The sequence below is a fragment of the Aptenodytes patagonicus genome, chromosome W, assembly GCF_965638725.1.
Source record: "Aptenodytes patagonicus chromosome W, bAptPat1.pri.cur, whole genome shotgun sequence".
NCBI classification, from domain to species: Eukaryota; Metazoa; Chordata; class Aves; order Sphenisciformes; family Spheniscidae; genus Aptenodytes; species Aptenodytes patagonicus.
Window position 1 is genome coordinate 33,582,791 of NC_134981.1, and position 19,200 is coordinate 33,601,990.

General features: G+C 45.0%; 1 protein-coding gene across 2 annotated transcripts in view; it reads left to right on the top strand.

The window, feature by feature from the left end:
- Nucleotides 1–19,200, top strand: part of LOC143171993 (small glutamine-rich tetratricopeptide repeat-containing protein beta-like) — a 54,993-nt gene that overhangs the window by 11,409 nt on the left and 24,384 nt on the right. Inside the window, exons 3-4 of one of the 2 annotated variants that reach the window (XM_076361199.1) lie at nt 1,562–1,665; nt 2,444–2,513. In XM_076361199.1, coding sequence (XP_076217314.1) covers nt 1,562–1,665; nt 2,444–2,513 — 174 coding nt within the window. The remainder of the gene's footprint in view (nt 1–1,561; nt 1,666–2,443; nt 2,514–19,200) is intronic. The other variant, XM_076361200.1, reaches the window with a different exon arrangement.

A 19,200-nucleotide genomic window follows, 5' to 3' on the forward strand; every position in this document is an offset into this window, starting at 1 on the left:
AGGAGTTGAACCCAAATCCTTCAGCATTCTTACTGAGTAATTTAGAACAAATTGATACATTTTTAGCATTTTTAGATTATAGGAGCAAGTTGTATGCATATTTATAGAATCATAGAATAGTTTGGGTTGGAAGCGACCTCTAAAGGTCATCTAGTCCAACCCCTCTGCCATGGGCAGGGACATCTTCAACTAGATCAGGTTGCATATTTAGCCGTGTATTCAATTAGTGTTACATGTTATCAACATAAAATTTGTGTCATACTTGACTTTTTCCGAATAATTTCTTTTTTATGTTATCAGAGTTTTAAAAAGAAGATTACCTTTTCCAATTTTTACTATTTATTTTACAAGTTTACTTTTTCCTCCTTTCTCCCAGCTGTGATGTAGAAAATACGCTCCTCAAACTGGCCTTACCGTTGTTACCTTTAAGTAATTTTACTTTTCTAATTTTGGGTCGGTGTTCAGGTTCGTTAGAATGCAAATAAGAATTCAGATTATATTTATTATGTTAACATTGGACTGAAATTCAATTTAAATTCTAAGACTCAGTTTTTACTGGTACTTAATTTGAATTCAGCTACTCCTGGTTATCTCTAGCTCGGGTTAAAAAAGTCATATCTATAAAATAAAATATAACATAAACCTAATTTTTCTGTTTAAACTAGGCTTTACAAAGATTCTTCTTTGTTCTTCCTCAGTTTTCAGTCTAAAACATTTAGATGTTATACCTTAATAAAAACATTCTACTAGATTCTCGAAAGGGAACATGTTAATATAATTTGAGATATTATAATTAACAAAATATATGTATATAGAGGATTGTATATAGTAATTGCCATTTATCTTCTTTTGTCTAAAAATATGTGAGCACATTTAAAACTTCGTTTTGGTATTTGGTTCTACTTTTTTCAGAATTGCTTGTTGTGAGTGTACTTGCATCATTGCAGGATTGGGAGGGCCACTTAATCCTTACACAACAGAACATGTGAAAGGATACTGCAGATGTATTTTCTTATAGGATAAAGGCTTGTGATTAATGAAGCATTTTATTAATAAACAGTGTCTTCAAATGAATATATTTCGTTCCAAAAAAGATATATGAGTATCTTGCATTTATTCTTTATAATAAAGATGAGCCATTTTCTTCCAAGTATTATGCCACAGAAATATATGGCAGTTTGGTTGTGGTGTTTTGGGGTGAGGTGTGTGACACATGCATAGTTGTATTATGAATTGTGGTGCTTTTGTTATATACTCATATTTTTATGTAAAAAAAAAAAAAGAAAGAAAAAAGACATCAAATGATTGAAAGAATTGAAATAGAAGTTTTAAATTGGTTTAAGAATAATGGCTGAACTATGTATAGAATCTGTATAGGCAGTCAATTCTGTGGGGATCAGGTAGCCTCTCTTTATTTTATGATGTGTTCCAAAGAGCTGCTTTTACTAGCTGAATAAGGAAGTGAATCACAGCTTTATAAATAAATTAATGAAATTACACTTCTAAAGAAACTGGTGACTTTTTTTTTTCTTTTTTTTTTTTTTTTTTTTTTTCTTGTAAGTTGCAATTCAGTGTCTGGAGACTGTTTTTAAGATTAACCCGGAAGATACTCATCTTGCACCTCCACAGCATTTGATAGAAATGTTCACAAATTCTTTTCACGAGGTAAGAATTTAATTTAGATTTTAGAGTTACTTTGCCAATATGTGCTAAGATTTCATATAGTATATACAGCCTTAAAGTGCTGTATAGGTCAAAATGATGAAGAAACTTAAGGAAAACATGAAAAAAGTGACATTTCCATAAAAGCTAGCAGAATGAGAATCTTTTGGGGCAGTGGAAGGAATTAATTTCAGCTAGACAAGGACAATTCCATGTAGAATACTAAACAGTGGATGTCTCATTCTTACTTGAAGCATTTTATCCTTCAGTTAAGCATTTTGCAATTCCCAGAGATAAATGTCTGCAAAGTGCTTGAGGTCATCTGCAGTTTTCTGATGCTTCTCACTCCCTTCTGGAAATAATTTAGTTGCTCAGTTTTAAAAACATCCCCATGAAGATTAACCTTAAAATGGGAACTTTAAAAATGTGTACTAATAATACATTCTATCTGGGAGTCCCCAGTACAGGAAGCACAGGAACCACCAGGATGGCAAATAGGAGAGTCAAAAGTGAGAAAACCAAGATTGTAGAGACATGTTAACTCTTTTCCCCTTGACTTCCTTAAAATGTGTGGTGAGCCATAAGGTTTTTTTAGTAGTAGAAAGCAAGCTATCTTTCTCTTCTAAGGATGTTTTAGTGATGTTTTAGTTATTTCACACTTCCTGTGCACTACAGAAAATCTGGTTGCTTGTTGATACAATGCTGCCCAGGATGAAATAACTTTTTAGTATAATCAGGGCTTATATTTTAATGAAAAAAATCTTGGTTTGTTTACATACAGAATGACATGCTGCCTCTCTCAGATTCTTTACCAGAGGATGTTGAAAAGGCTGACCAACTGAAGGATGAAGGTTTGTAATAAACATCTTATGCTTTTATTAAGATTTTTGGGTTATCATGGATAGTGATAGTATAGCAGCTGGGCAACACACACCCCACACAAAAACTTCAACTTATATTCTCTGGCAATTGTTATGTTGTAAGAGGGCTAAGTGATTTGCTCCATCTGGGGTTTAAGAAAATATAGTCTATTCTATCCCTTGCTCAGGAGGTTGCTTAAAACCTAAGGGATAACACATGAAGTCCTGAGCAACATTCCCGAGTAGTAGAAGCTTTAAAGAATGAACAGTTATTGTTTGGTGTATTATAGATGTGTCTGTCCATGGGATTTCTATACAAGTTTCTACTTTATGTTGAAAAGGTTGCGTGATGTCAAGGATTATATGCTAGTTGAATATTAAAACATTGGTAACTGAAGCCAACGGAAAAATTCCTGTCAGCTTACTAGGGTTACTATTTCACATGTGTGAAATAACTTGTGTGCTCTATAAAAATTGCAGAAAAGCCAGTTGTTTGTTTTCCCTTTGAGAGATGTTATTGCTGTTGACATGAGGAAAAGCAGCTGTACCATAGAAGTCTTCACTAATGCTACCCAAGAAGGAATCCATTTTATTTCCCCTAAAAAAAAAAAAAGTAGCAGCATGTAGCACTGATAGCTGATATGAATTGGTATCAGGTGGATAGATGCTTTAAAAATCACAATTTTTTATGACATGTTTGGATTTTCAGATATTTGAGTTTTATAGAAAAAATAAGTAAGTTTCTAATTGCAAGACAGATGTAATCCTCTCAAAAATTTCAGGATAATCATGTGGAAAAAGTTCTACTGTATTTGAGAACAAGTTCCATGTCTGTCTTAAAACTGGTCATGAATGCAGTCCATTACTGGCTCTGAAAGTAAGTTTTGCTAATTGTTGCAGTTGCTCATTAGCTCTTTAATCCTGAGGATAAGAGCTCAAACAATGTTAGGTCACAAGTGAAAATTAGTTTGTAAGTTAAAACATACCCGCCATGCATGCTGGCTTTTCGTTTTGCTGTCTGCTACTGTCAGCTCATGGAAAGTGAAGAATACCTGCAGCACTCAGTATGGTTATTGGATTGTAGGGATATTGAGCACTTTCCAGGTGTGAGTATTATAGCAATGCATGTTTTAAATCATAGAATCATTTAGGTTGGAAAAGACCTCTAAGATCATTGAGTCCAACCATTAACCTAACACTACCAAGTCCACCACTAAACCATGTCCCTAAGCGCCTCATCTACACGTCTTTTAAATACCTCCAGGGATGGGGACTCAACCACTTCCCTGGGCAGCCTGTTCCAATGCTTGACAACCCTTTCGGTGAAGAAATTTTTCCTAATATCCAATCTAAACCTCCCCTGGCACAACTTGAGGCCGTTTCCTCTTGTCCTATCACTCGTTACTTGGGAGAAGAGACCGACACCCACCTCACTGCAACCTCCTTTCAGGTAGTGGTAGAGCGCGATGAGGTCTCCCCTCAGCCTCCTCTTCTCCAGGCTAAACAGTCCCAGTTCCCTCAGCCGCTCCTCATAAGACTTGTTCTCTCTAGACCCTTCACCAGCTTCGTTGCCCTTCTCTGGACACGCTCCAGCACCTCAATGTCCTTCTTGTAGTGAGGGGCCCAAAACTGAACACAGTATTCGAGGTGCAGCCTCACCAGTGCCGAGTACAGGGGCACGATCACTTCCCTACTCCTGCTGGCCACACTATTTCTGATACAAGCCAGGATGCTATTGGCCGCCTTGGCCACCTGGGCACACTGCCGGCTCATATTTAGCCAGCTGTCAACCAGCACCCCCAGGTCCTTTTCCGCCAGGCAGCTTTCCAGCCACTCTTCCCCAAGCCTGTAGCGCTGCATGGGGTTGTTGTGGCCGAAGTGCAGGACCCGGCACTTGGCCTTGTTGAACTTCATACAGTTGGCCTCGGCCCATCGATCCAGCCTGTCCAGGTCCCTCTGCAGAGCCTTCCTACCCTCGAGCAGATCAACACTCCCGCCCAACTTGGTGTCGTCTGCAAACTGACTGAGGGTGCACTCGATCCCCTCCATCCAGATCATTGATAAAGATACTGAACAAGACCAGCCCCAAAACTGAGCCCTGGGGAACACCGCTTGTGACCGGGTGCCAACTGGATGTAACTCCATTCACCACAACTCTCTGGGCCCGGCCGTCCAGCCAGTTTTTTACCCAGCGAAGAGTATGCCCGTCCAAGCCATGAGCAGGCAGTTTCTCCAGGAGAATGCTGTGGGAAATGGTGTCAAAGGCTTTACTGAAGTCCGGGTAAACAAGATCCACAGCCTTTCCCTCATCCACTAGGTGGGTCACCTGGTCATAGAAGGAGATCAGGTTAGTCAAGCAGGACCTGCCTTTCACAAACCCATGCTGACTGGGCCTGGTTGCCTGGTTGTCCTGTACTTGCCGTGTGATGGCACTCAAGATGATCTGCTCACCAGCTGTGTCAGGAAGTTATCTTCCACATGCTCCAGGAACATCCTAGACTGCTTCCTCTCTGCTGTATTGTATTTCCAGCAGACATCTGGTAAGTTGAAGTCCCCCACGGGAACAAGGGCTAGCGATCGTGAGACTTCTCCCAGCTGCTTATAGAATATTTCATCTGTCTCTTCATCCTGGTTGGGTAGTCTATAACAGACTCCCACCAGGATATCTGCCTTGTTGGCCTTTCCCCTGATTCTTACCCATAAACACTCAACCCTTTCATCACCATCATCAAGCTCTAGACAGTCAAAACACTCCCTAACATACAGGGCTACCCCACTGCCTCTCCTTCCTTGCCTATCCCTTCTGAAGAGTTTATAGCCATCCATTGCAGCACTCCAGTTGTGCGAGTCATCCCACCATGTTTCTGTGATTGCAACTGTATCTGTCAGCCCTCAGGGATTTGTGAAATGGACTAAGAAAATGAAATTCATGTGTGCTATGTGTTAGTCTTTGTGTGGTGCTACTGAAGCAATTCCAAGTCTCTACTAAAAAAATTGAAGGGGTCTAAACTTTGACAAAAGGCCATTTAAAGTGTCAGCTCTCGGGGGCATTAGTAAGCACTTTGGAACTGCTTGAAATGCTTTTCGTTAATTTCCCATAATGAAATTAAAACTTCTTGTCCTGTTTTCTACTGCTGCTCTGTCATATTAATCCTTCTCATTTTCCCACATGTATATCTATCACCAGTATCATGTTTTTCAGTTATGAGTACTTTTCTGCCCAGGGTTAGGTAGATAAATTAAATAACTTGGTGAAGTTAATTTGAGTCATATCTTCTATAATACTGTAATTCTATAACTGTCATTTCCTTGTTTCTATCTGTATGTCCTTACCTATGGAATAATTTCCCTCACCGTTTTGGCTACCAACCTGTTCCATCTCTGCTCTCAAACCAGCCCTAGTATTTGTAGAAATTGGCTAATGCATGGTGAAACAAAATCAGATAGTTGAATTTTCTTTTTTGGTCGTTATGAAACCAGGAAGCAATATACCCTCCGGACTAGTAAATACTTGAATTGACTTGCCTATCACTTGACACTTTGGCTTTATGTAAGCTATGCAGAGCACATTGTCTGCGGGTTTGTATAGTGTAACTGTGGCTGAATCCTAAAAAGTGCTGGGCATTACCACAGTATAAATTATAACAAAAGGTAGTATTTTTGTTATAAAGGACAGACATTCAAAAGAATAACCATTTGTTTCTTTTTCTGTCTTAAGAATTTTTGTCTGGCGTTGAAATAAAATATTACATTTGCTTTTCCTATTGTCCCAAAATGCTTAATCTTAGCAGACATAGTAGGTCTAGCTATTTTTTGGTTTTCCTTTAGCCAATTTTGAGCTGGAGAGAGCGAGCAAGAATGGTACCCATTGATACTAGCTCCAATTTAGCCACGTATCCCAGGTCATCATTGGTTCAGAGCAGTATCAGAAATTCTAACTTTGATAGTCATTGACAGTGGTTTTGTTTTAGAGAAATGTTAACTGCTGAAATCTTGTTGAGTGAAGCTAACTTAGAAGTCTTTTAACTGTGTCCTGGTTTCGGCAGGGATAGAGTTAATTTTCTTCCTAGTAGCTGGTACAGTGCTGCGTTTTGGATTTAGGATGAGAAAAATGTGGATAACACACCGATGTTTTAGTTGTTGCTAGTTAGTGCTTACACTAGTCAAGGACTTCTCAGCTTCTCATGCCCTGACAGCGAGAAGCTGGGAGGGGACGCAGCCAGGACATCTGACCCAAACTGGCCTAAGGGATATTCCATACCATGTGATGTCATGCTTAGTATATAAACTGGGGGGAGTTAGCTAGGGGGTGTTGACTGCTGCTTGGGACCTGGCTGGGCATCGGTTGGCGGGTGGTGAGCAATCGCATGGTGCATCACGTGTTTTGTATATTCTTTTATCATTATGTTGTGGTTTAACCTCAGTCGGCAAGTGAGTACTACACAGCTGCTTACTCACTCCTCCTCCCCCCCAGCCCCCGCCGGTGGGATGGGGGAGAGAATTGGAAGAGCACAAGTGAGAAAAACTCGTGGGTTGAGATAAAAACAGTTTAATAATTGAAATAAAATGATGATGACAATAATAATATGATAATAATAAAAATACACAAAGCAAGTGATGCACAGTGCAATTGCTCACCACCTGCCGACTGATGCCCAGCCAGACCCCGAACAGCGGCCCCCCTGGCCAGCTTTCCCCAGTTTATGTACTGAGCATGATGTCACATGGTATGGAATGTCCCTTTGGCCAGTTAGGCTGTGCCCCCCTCCCAGCTTCTTGTGCACCTTCAGCCTTATCAGTCGGTAGAGCATGGGAAGCTGAAAACTCCTTGACTAGTATAAACACTACCTAGCAACAACGAAAACATCGGTGTGTTATCCACATTTTTCTAATCCGAAATCCAAAACACAGCACTGTACCAGCTACTAGGAAGGAAACTATCTCTGCCGAAACCAGGACAATATCCACCCCTTATTCTGTACCGTCTACGTCATGCTCAAGTCTCATATTTTCCAGTACATTTTCATTAATCACCACCCCTTTTCCTGGGTTTCTTTTAATATATATAAACATATATATGTATACACACACACACAGAGATATCATTCCCTTCGTCTGTGGGCCATCCCTCTAAAATGTGCGGTGAGTTCGTTTAGTCCATGACTTCAGGCTCCAGCTGTCACAATAATCTTCCAGGGCAGGAAAGATGGAGATGGTATGTGGTGTTGGATTGTTCCATGTTGAAGTCAGTTCTGGTACCATCATCACTGTGCTTTGCTTGGTTTCACTGAAGTTATTCTTCATTAATCTGGGTGATTCTTATTGTAATATCATTGGTATGGCATATAATATTATGTAGCACTTAACATCACATAATTCAGATCATTGGCTATTCTCACCCAAAATCAAATCCCCTTGAGGTACACATCGGACTTCCCCATCCTTCCGCATTATCCACCAAGTGCGCCCAGGTCCTTGAGCAAAAGCAATCCCACGGATGGGTTTTCCTTTGCCCGAGGCAGGAATAACCCAGACTGTCTTCCCCAGCATAGTTCTTATGTGCACTACAGGGACTTTATTCCCATCTACAGTACGTAAAAGTTCTGACTGGGCAGGGCCAGCTCCATTGGCAGATCCCTGAGTGTTGACTAACCAGGTGGCCTTTGCTAAATGTGTGTCCCAATGTTTGAATGTCCCAGCACCCATTGCTCTCAGTGTAGTCTTTAACAGTCCATTGTATCGTTCAATTTTCCCAGAGGCCGGTGCATGATAGGGGATGTGATACACCCACTCAAAGCCGTGCTCCTTGGCCCAGGTGTCTATGAGGTTGTTTCGGAAATGAGTCCCGTTGTCTGACTCAATTCTTTCTGGGGTGCCATGTCGCCATAGGCCTTGCTTTTCAAGGCCCAGGATAGTATTCCAGGCAGTGGCATGGGGCACGGGATATGTTTCCAGCCATCCGGTGGTTGCCTCCACCATTGTAAGCACGTGGCGCTTGCCTTGGCGGGTTTGTGGGAGTGTGATATAATCGATCTGCCAGGCCTCCCCATATTTATATTTCAGCCATCGTCCTCCATACCAAAAAGGCTTTAACCGCTTGGCTGGCTTGATTGCAGCGCATGTTTCGCATTCATGGATAACCTGCGCTATAGTGTCCATGGTCAAGTCCACCCCTCGATCACGAGCCCATCTGTATGTTGCATCTCTTCCTTGGTGACCTGAGGTATCATGGGCCCACCGAGCTAGAAATAACTCACCCTTCTGTTGCCAGTCCAGATCCACCTGAGCCACTTCAACCTTAGCAGCCTGATCCACCTGCTGGTTGTTTTGATGTTCTTCAGTGGCCCGACTCTTGGGTACGTGAGCATCTATGTGACGGACTTTTACAACCAGGTTCTCCACCCGGGCAGCAATATCTTGCCACAATGCGGCAGCCCAGATGGGTTTGCCTCTGCGCTGCCAGTTGCTCTGCTTCCATTGCTGCAACCACCCCCACAGGGCATTTGCCACCATCCATGAGTCAGTAGAGAGATAGAGCACTGGGCACTTTTCTCGGTCAGCAATGTCTAAAGCCAGCTGGATGGCCTTTACTTCTGCAAATTGGCTCGATTCACCTTCTTCAGCCGTTTCTACAACTTGTCGCATAGGACTCCATACAGCAGCTTTCCACCTCCGATGCTTTCCCACAAGACGACAGGACCCATCAGTGAACAGGGCATATTGCTTCTCATTTTCTGGTAGTTCATTATACATTGGGACCTCCTCAGCACCTCCTCCTCTGGCGATATTCCAAAATCTTTGCCCTCTGGCCAATCCATGATCACTTCCAGGATTCCTGGGCGACTGGGGTTTCCTATTCGAGCCCATTGTGTGATCAGTGTGACCCACTTCCTCCATGTAGCATCAGTTGCATGATGTGTACAGGGGACCCTCCCTCTGAACATCCAGCCCAGCACCGGCAGTCGGGGTGCCAGGAGGAGCTGTGCTTCAGTGCCGATCACTTCTGAAGCAGCTCGAACCCCTTCATAGGCTGCCAATATTTCCTTTTCAGCTGGAGTATAGCGGGCCTCGGATCCTCTGTGTCCCCGACTCCAAAACCCTAGGGGTCGACCTCGAGTCTCCCCTGGTGCTTTCTGCCAGAGGCTCCAGGTAGGGCCATTCTCCCCGGCTGCGGTATAGAGTACATTTTTTACCTCTTGCCCTGCCCGGACTGGCCCCAGGGCTACTGCGTGAACTAGCTCCTCTTTAATTTGTTCAAAAGGCTTGTCGTTGCTCAGGGCCCCATTTGAAATCGTTCTTCTTCCGGGTCACTTGATAGAGAGGGTTTTCAATCAGACTGTAATTTGGAATATGCATTCGCCAAAAACCTACGACGCCTAAGAAAGCTTGTGTTTCCTTTTTGCTAGTTGGTGGAGACATGGCTGTTATTTTGTTGATCACATCCATTGGGATCTGACGACGTCCATCTTGCCATTTTATTCCTAAAAACTGGATCTCCTGTGCAGGTCCCTTGACCTTACTTTGTTTTATGGCAAAACCAGCCTTCAGCAGGATTTGGACTATTTCCTTCCCTTTCTCAAAAACTTCGCCTGCTGTGTTGCCCCACACGATGATGTAATCAATGTATTGCAGGTGTTCCGGAGCCTCACCCTGTTCCAGTGCAGTCTGGATCAGTCCATGGCAAATGGTGGGGCTGTGTTTCCACCCCTGGGGCAGTCGGTTCCAGGTGTACTGGACGCCCCTCCAAGTGAAAGCAAACTGTGGCCTGCACTCCGCTGCCAAAGGGATTGAGAAAAACGCATTAGCAATATCAACTGTGGCATACCACTTGGCTGCCTTTGACTCCAGTTCGTATTAAAGTTCTAGCATGTGCGGCATGGCAGCACTCAGCGGTGGCGTGACTTCATTCAGGCCATGATAGTCTACTGTCAGTCTCCACTCTCCATTAGACTTCCGCACTGGCCATATGGGACTGTTAAAGGGTGAGCGAGTCTTGCTGATCACTCCTTGGCTCTCCAGTCGACGAATCAGCTCATGGATGGGAATCAGGGAGTCTCGGTTGGTGCGATATTGCCGCCGGTGCACCATAGTGGTAGCGATTGGCACCTGTTGGTCTTCGACCTTCAGCAACCCCACAACAGAGGGGTCCTCCGAGAGACCAGGCAGGGTGGACAGCTGTTTAATTTCCTCCATCTCCAAGGCAGCTATACCAAAAGCCCACCGGTACCCTTTTGGGTCCTTGAAATACCCTCTCCTGAGGTAGTCTATGCCAAGGATGCACGGAGCCTCTGGGCCAGTCACAATGGGGGGCTTCTGCAACTCATTCCCAGTTAGACTTACTTCAGCCTCCAATACAGTTAGCTGTTGGGATCCCCCCGTCACCCCAGAAATACAGATGGGTTCTGCCCCTATATAGCTTGATGGCATTAGGGTACACTGTGCCCCGGTGTCTACCAGAGCCTTATACTCCTGTGGGTCTGATGTGCCAGGCCACCGAACCCACACAGTCCAGTAAACCCGGTTGTCCCTTTCCTCCCCCTGGCTGGAGGCAGGGCCCCTCTAATCCTCATCACAGTACTCATTTCTCATTTCTCGTACATACGAGTCAGAAGTTTCTTCATTAACATCAGGAGTAAGATCAGCCCTTCTACCCTGTCTGGGGAACTGCTCACTGGAAACTGGAGCAGCAATTTTCCTGGAAGAACCCCTTTCTGTGATTGTTTTCCCTTGCAACTCACGTACCTGTGCCCCTAGGGCTACTGCGGTAGGTTTCCCATCCCACTTCCTCATGTCCTCTCCGTGGTCACGCAGGTAAAACCATAGGCTGCCCCGTGGTGCGTACCCTTTATATTCTTTCTCTTGAGCAAAAGAACGCTGACTCCTTAAAGCCGAGATACTGGTTCGTACAGGTGGGGAGTAGGACCTATCCTCTCTGAGTTGCTGGATCTCCCGGGACAGTTTCTCCACAGCCGAGACGAGGGAGGAAGAGAGACTTTCCTCGTATTGCTGGAGTTGGCCAGCCAATTCATCCACTGTTTGTCCCTCTCCATCTTTCCAGGTCATCACTGCCAATGAATTGGCATATGACGATGGTGCGCTCCTTAGAAACTTCTGCCACATGGATCGTGTGCACTTGACTGCATCTGGATCTTTGGATAGTTGTTCATTGTTCAGGTCACCATAAATCACCTCCAGCACAGCTAATTCCCTCAGAAACTGGATACCCTTCTCCATGGTGGCCCACTTGCTTGGGCGACATATGACATCTTCCTTGAAGGGATACCTTTCCTTCATGCTTGACAAGAGTCGCCTCCAAAGGCTGAGGACTCGTGTCCCTTTTCCAATTGCTTTGTCAATGCCCCCTTCCCTGGAAAGGGTTCCCAGCTGCTTGGCTTCCCTACCCTCTAATTCCAGGCTACTGGCCCCATTATCCCAGCATCGGAGCAGCCAGGTGACAATATGCTTGCCTGGACGACGGCTGAAATCTTTTCATATATCTCGCAGCTCACTCAGGGATAGAGATTGGGTGGTTACTGCCTCTTTCATGAATTCTTCCTCTTCTTCCTCCTCCCCGATCAGCGGCCGGCTCTCCTCCTCCTGTTCTCGTGATGGCCCTTCTCCAGGGTAGTCTGCCTCGTCCACTTCTTCCTCCAGCCCCCTTTTAGAAGAAGCTTCTTCCTCCCTTACTAAACGAGCCGACTTTCGCTTCCAAGATTTCTTCTTGTGTACAGGGGCGACTGATATCGGCACAGGCTGGTTCTTTGGTTCAGCCACAGGGTGCCTCGCCAGGGTCTGAGTGGCCGCAGGGCCTGTCGCTGGGGTCGGATTGTCCGCAGGGCCTGTTGCCGGAGTCTGAGTGGCCGCAGTGCCTGTCGTCGGGGTCGGAGTAGCCTCAGGGTGTATCGCTGGGTTCTGAGTGGCCGCAGGGCCTGTTGCTGGGGTCAGAGTGGCCGCAGGGCGTGTCGCCTCGGTCGGAGTGGCCGCAGTGCATGTCGTTTTACTGTCAGAGCCAGAGACCTTCTCTTCCCTTTGAGGGTACTGAATGGTGTTGAACAGGGTTCGGTAGGCATGGGCCAGGCCCCAGCACGTTGCAATGATCTGCATCTCTCTGGAGTTGCCAGGGTGACAGCATACTTTGTCCAAATATTCTAGTAACTTTTCAGGATTCTGCACTTGCTCAGGGGTGAAGTTCCAAAACACTGGGGGTGCCCATTGGCCTAGGTGCTTGCCCATCTTGTCCCACACACCCTGCCACTCATAACTATCCAGCCTTGGGGCAGATCTCTGGATGATATTCTTAAATTGCTTACCAACTTCAGACAAAACCGAAACAATATTCCCAAGAAGTACCAATAGAAGTATCTTAACTACCCGAGGATGTTCAAAATACTGAAAAATTACTGTAATGAAGGAGGAAACATTATAGAAGAAGGTAGTGACACTGCCATTCTGTATTTCCTCCGTAAAAAAACTCTCAGAAAAGTTACTGTAATTGCTAGTTGTCTCCACAAAGTGGTATCCGTGGTACAGTAATGGTTTCATTGTGATATTCAGATTCCAAATTAAGACCAAGGTCAATGTTTTAAAAATAAACCTCCCAAGCGGAATATCACTAGTCACTGCAGACCACAGCAAACTGCAAAACCCAACACCAATCTTTAACATGTACAGCAAAGAAAGGAGCACGATGCAGATTAGACAAATCAATATCGAGAACAGAGGAACCAACATTGTGACCCACAGCTATTAACAGATATAAGTTCCTTAATACGCTCCGGTTAATCTGTTATTATCTCAAACCCTTCGTGCCCCACGTTGGGCACCAAAAAGGACTGTCGTGGTTTAACCTCAGTCGGCAACTGAGCACCACGCAGCCGCTCGCTCACTCCTCCTCCCCCTGCCCCGGTGGAATGGGGGAGAGAACTGGAAGAGTAGAAGTGAGAAAAACTGGTGGGTTGAGACAAAAACAGTTTTATAATTGAAATAAAACAATAATAATAATAATGTAATAATAATAATACACAAAGCAAGTGATGCACAGTGCAATTGCTCACCACCCGCTCACTGATGCCCAGCCAGTCCCTGAGCAGCGGCCCCCCCGGCCAGCTTTCCCCAGTTTATGTACTGAGCATGATGTCACATGGTATGGAATGCTTCTTTGGCCAGTTTGGGTCAGCTGTCCTGGCTGTGCCCCCTCCCAGCTTCTTGTGCACTTCCAGCCTTCTCAGTCGGTGGAGCATGGGAAGCTGAAGTGTCCTTGATTAGTGTAAGCATTACCTAGCAACAACTAAAACATGGGTGTGTTATCAACTTTGTTCTCCTCCTAAATCCAAAACACAGCCCTGTGCCAGCTACTAGCAAGGGAATTAACTCTATCCCTGCCAAAACCAGGACACATTTTTATTATTATATTCCCTTCCTTTTCTGTCCTATTAAAGTGTCTTTATCTCAACCCACGAATTCTAATTTTTTTTTTTTTCTCTCTGATTCTCTCCCCCGTCCCACTGGGGGTGGAGGGGGAGTGAGCGAACGGCTGTGTGGTGTTTAGCTGCCTGCCGGGTTAAACCACAACAGTCCTTTTGGCACCCAGTGTGGGGCATGAGGGGTTGAGATATTGACAGATCTGACCAGAGCGTGTCAAGGCAAATTTGTTATAAGCATTCATCATATTGGTTTAACAGTCACTGGTCATAATGTTGATTTTTTTGCTCTCAAAGTTGTCGTGCTTGCTCTCAGAGTTGTGTTATGTAACACCTTACTTGCTGTATATGTTCCCTGTTGTGCTATCACCTCTGGGAGCTGGATCAAGGATATCATTTTGCTGCACTGTGTAACACTACTGGTTTATGATGGGATAAAATTTTTGATCGTGAGACTAATTTTTGTACTTGTACTTCTGTATTTGTACCCAGCATTGCCGTCATCTCCATACCTCGGGTGTCACTTTTCGGAAACTATTAATAATGACACCTTTTACCTTTTCTCCTCGGGGAACCAATCTATGGGGGAGAGAGTGGGGGGACACTTTCCCCGCTCCTTCACCTTCCCTTTCTCCTTCAGGCTAGTTAAAACAGCTCTTGAGAATTTTGAATATCCTTGGGATGTTCAAACCAGCATGTTCCTATTGCTTTGTCTCCTGAATGTGGTTCAGGTCATGATCTTGTTTAAGGTTAAATAATTATTTAAGACTACCATCCAGAGATCAACCTTGGTGACAGGCACTGCGGCTACTCCAGCCCCCACGAGAGGCACTGCAGCTGAACCAGAGAACCAACCCGTGCTGATATCAGTCGCCCCTATACACAAGAAGAAATACACAAGAAAATCAGCTCGTTTAGTAAGGGCTGAAGATGAACCAGGGCCATCACGAGAACACGAGGAGGAAGAGGCAGAACCCATAAACAAGGCGGTAGCCACCCGACCCCTATCCCTGAGTGAGCTGCGAGATATGCAAAAAGATTTCAGTCATCGTCCAGGCGAGCGTGTTGTCACCTGGCTGCTCTGATGCTGGGATAATGGGGCCAGTAGCCTGGAATTAGAGGGTAAAGGAGCCAAGCAGCTGGGATCCCTTTCCAGGTGTCGTGGTTTAACCTCAGTCGGCAATGAGCACCATGCAGCCGCTCGCTCACTCCCCCCCGGTGAGATGGGGGAGATAATCAGAAGGGTAAAAGTGAGAAAACTCATGGGTTGAGATAAAGACAGTTTAATAGGTAAAGCAAAAGCCACGCATGCAAGCAAAGCAAAACAAGGAATTCATTCACTGCTTCCCATCGGCAGGCAGGTGTTCAGCCATCTCCAGGAAAGCAGGGCTCCATCACGCGTAACGGTTACTTGGGAAGACAAACGCCATCACTCCAAACATCCCCCCCCTTCCTCCTTCTTTCCCCAGCTTTATATACTGAGCATGACGTCACATGGTATGGAATCTCCCTTTGGTCAGTTTGGGTCAGCTGTCCTGGCTGTGCCCCCTGCCAGCTTCTTGTGCACCTCCAGCCTTCTCAGTCAGTAGAGCATGGGAAGCTGAAAAGTCCTTGACTAGTGTAAACACTACCTAGCAACAACTAAAACATTGGTGTGTTATCAACATTGTTCTCACCCTAAATCCAAAACACAGCACTGTACCAGCTACTAGGAAGGAAATTAACTCTGTCCCTGCCGAAACTAGGACACCAGGGAAGGGGGTATTGACAAAGTGATTGGAAAAGGGACACGAGCCCTCAGCCTCTGGGGGTGACTCCTGTCAGGTGTGAAGGAAAGGTATCCCTTCAAGGAAGATGTTATATGTCACCCAGGCAAGTGGACCACCATGGAAAGAGGTATCCAGTATCTGAGGGAATGAGCCATGCTGGAGGTGATTTATGATGACCTGAACAACGAGCAGTTATTCAAAGATCCAGATGAAGTCAGGTGCACACGACCCATGTGGTGGAAGTTTGTATGGAGTGCACCATTGTCATATGCCAACTCAATGGCAGTAATGACCTGGAAAGATGGAGAGGGACAAACGGTGGATGAATTGGCTGGCCAACTCTGGCAATACAAAGGAAGTCTCTCTTCCTCCCTCATCTCGGCTGTGGAGAAACTGTCCCGGAAGGTCCAGCGACTCAAAGAGGATATGTCCTACTCCGCACCTGTACGGACCAGTATTTCAGCCCTACATGACCTCAGAGACGACATGAGGCACGGGTACGTGAGTTGCAAGGAAAAACAATCACAAAAGGGGGTTCTTCCAGGAAAATTGCTGCTCCCGTTTCCCCAGACAGAGTAGAAGGGCTGATCTTACTCCTGATCTTAATGAAGAAAGTTCTGACTCGTATGTACGAGAAGTGAGAAATGAGTACTGTGATGAGGACTAGAGGGGCCCTGCCTCCAGCCAGGGGGAGGAAAGGGACAACCGGGTTTACTGGACTGTGTGGATTCGGTGGCCTGGCACATCAGACCCACAGGAGTATAAGGCTCTAGTAGACACCGGTGCACAGTGTACCCTAATGCCATCAAGCTACATAGGGGCAGAACCCATCTGTATTTCTGGGGTGACAAGGGGGATCCCAACAGCTAACTGTATTGGTAGCCGAAGTAAGTCTAACTGGGAATGTGTCGGAGTTTCCCTTTGTTCAGTGTCGACGACGGAGCGGGAGTTGCGATTCCGGAGTAATGACAGATCTCAATATGAGTATGGTCATTCTCCTTTATTTACACTTATAACAAGGCTTATATAGTTATCTACTATGGACACGCGCTACCTGCAGCTTGCAGATAGGTTACAGCCTTGTGTTCACGCGCATCTATGCTCTAGCAGATTGGCCCGTTCTTTCTGATCATGCGAAATGCCTTCATGGTCTTTATCTTGTTTTTCTCCTTTCAACTGCACATTCCTTTCTCCGTTATTTACTGCTTAAGTGCCTTGTCATGCCAGGTGGTGCAGTGTTTGCTCATTAAAATCAAACTCAGGAATGTCCGTTAGTGAGACTCCCATTCCCACATCTCCCCCTTTTTGTTTTACTAGAAACACTGCTGAAACCGATCTTTCAATCATTTTTCGTATACATTGCAACAAACAGGGTACACAAAACAAAAATGCATATAAATACTATTACACATATCCCTCCTAGCTTGGCTAGTCCTTTTAACCAGCCACGAGGAGGAGCTGTCTGATACCCGCAAGTCTGCAAACGCAGCAGCCAGGGGGTCTTTCTCCCCGGTCACTCCCCCATCATTCACCGGAACGGATGGGGTGGCTGGGCACGCTCTTCATAACAACCTATAATTGGTTAATCACAGCTGTCCACGCACTCACAATACCCTTCTCATTGGTAGCTGCCGGCTGGTCTCGCCGATCTGTGCCTCCTCCTTATCCTGGGTGTTGTTCCGCTGTTGTTGTTCATCACGTGGCGAGGCTCCTTCTTCTGCTCAGGGAAGGATGGTCAAGGTCACCAGCCGTCTTTGTCAGCATATCCCTGCTACTGTTAAAAACATGGGTTGCTCAGGGATACTAGATCGTGCCCCTGCTGTACCAGCCACTCCTCCACAATTCCCCCTTCTTGTTTTTGAGCAACCCAGACTTGATTAACAATTTTCATAATTGCTTTCTTCACACAGCTAAAAATGATACAAAAGCATATACTTATTACTAATATAACAATTAAAATGCGTAAGCTTTCTTCTATTAAACTTATTATCCAAGATGGCAGTTCCCCAAATATATTCTTAAGCCAGGTATCGAATAACCCGTGATCTAGTTGAATATTCTTGGCGTGGTCCTTTAACCATTGTAGCTGTTTGTGGATTGACTCCCCATGGTCAGACAGATTCATACAACACATCCCTTCAAAATCCTCACGCCCATGTCCTTGTGCTAATAACAGAAAGTCAATAGCAGCTCTATTCTGTAAAATCGCATGATGGAAGCTATCCTGATCTGCAAGTAATTTTTCAATAAGCTCTGTTGTCATATCAGCCTGCTTTTTAGCCCAACAAGCTAATTTCCCTATCTCATTTAGGGCCCTCGCAGCTGCAGCGCCTGGTACAAATAGTGAAAGGAAGACCTTTTCGGTGTCGCTAGGCAGAATTACGTCATCACGACAGTCTGGGGAAAGACCCGTGGCGGCTCTTTTTCGTCTTTGTTGTTGCCCTTTTCTTGTTATGGTTTTCCACCAATTTTCTCCCGGGGCCAACAAGGTCAATTTTCCTAAGTAGCATGGCCCTCCTACAGCATTTGCTGGGATACCCTGCCAGGCCCTGTCCCCACATATTAAAAATACCTGTGGGGGCAACGCCTTTGGGGTACCATTGTTCCAGATTGCTATTCCTCCCTTTGTTTCCGCTCCAGCCGCTCCTAAAGCATAGCTATTACCACTGTCATTGGTACCACAAAAATCGCCCGCATCCTGATACTTGTAGTAAGATGCGTGAGAGGTGACATTAGTCCACCCTGTCCAATTTCTTGCCTGGTAGAAGTGGATACCCGTCTGTAGGGGTCCCCCAAATATAAAACATGTCTGAGTCCAATTTTTAGATGTATTTCCAACTCGCATCGACCCTAATAGTTCCAACTCCTGGGGATTCCAGGGTAGCGAGTGATTTAATCCTTTTATCAAGTTAGCACTACAGTTGCTAGTTGCAGTCACATTAGTACAACTGCCAGTACTGAACCCGGCAAAGTCACCTTCCTTATATCCAGGCATACCTAACAAACAAGTCCTAAATGGCTCAGTTGCTGAGGCGAGGGAAAGGCAAAACGCGGGCTGCCCTGTTTTATTTGCCCAGGTTACCCACATATTTTCCCTTGGGTTAATGCGATGTATAGTTGCCGACCCTGGGATTATTAAGATTAGCCCAATTACGATCACATCTGCCTGGCTCAACATTTTCTCTTCTAGGCGAATTGCCTTTCTTTTTTTGTTGGGTTTTTTTTGTTTGTTTGGGGTTTTTTTTGTTTGGTTTTTTTTTTTACAAACAATAATCAATTTGGCAGTTTCGTGGACTGCATTTCGTGTCCAGTGGTTATTAATATTCTATACAGCACTATTTCTTTCAGATAGCAAGTTTCACACCACCTTTGTGCGCGCGTGCACCGGGCCCACCACTTCTTATCACAATGGTAACACTGACACAATACTCACGGTACACACCGTAGGCACTCTTTGTTTTTGTTTTTTTTGTTTGTTGTTTTTTTTTT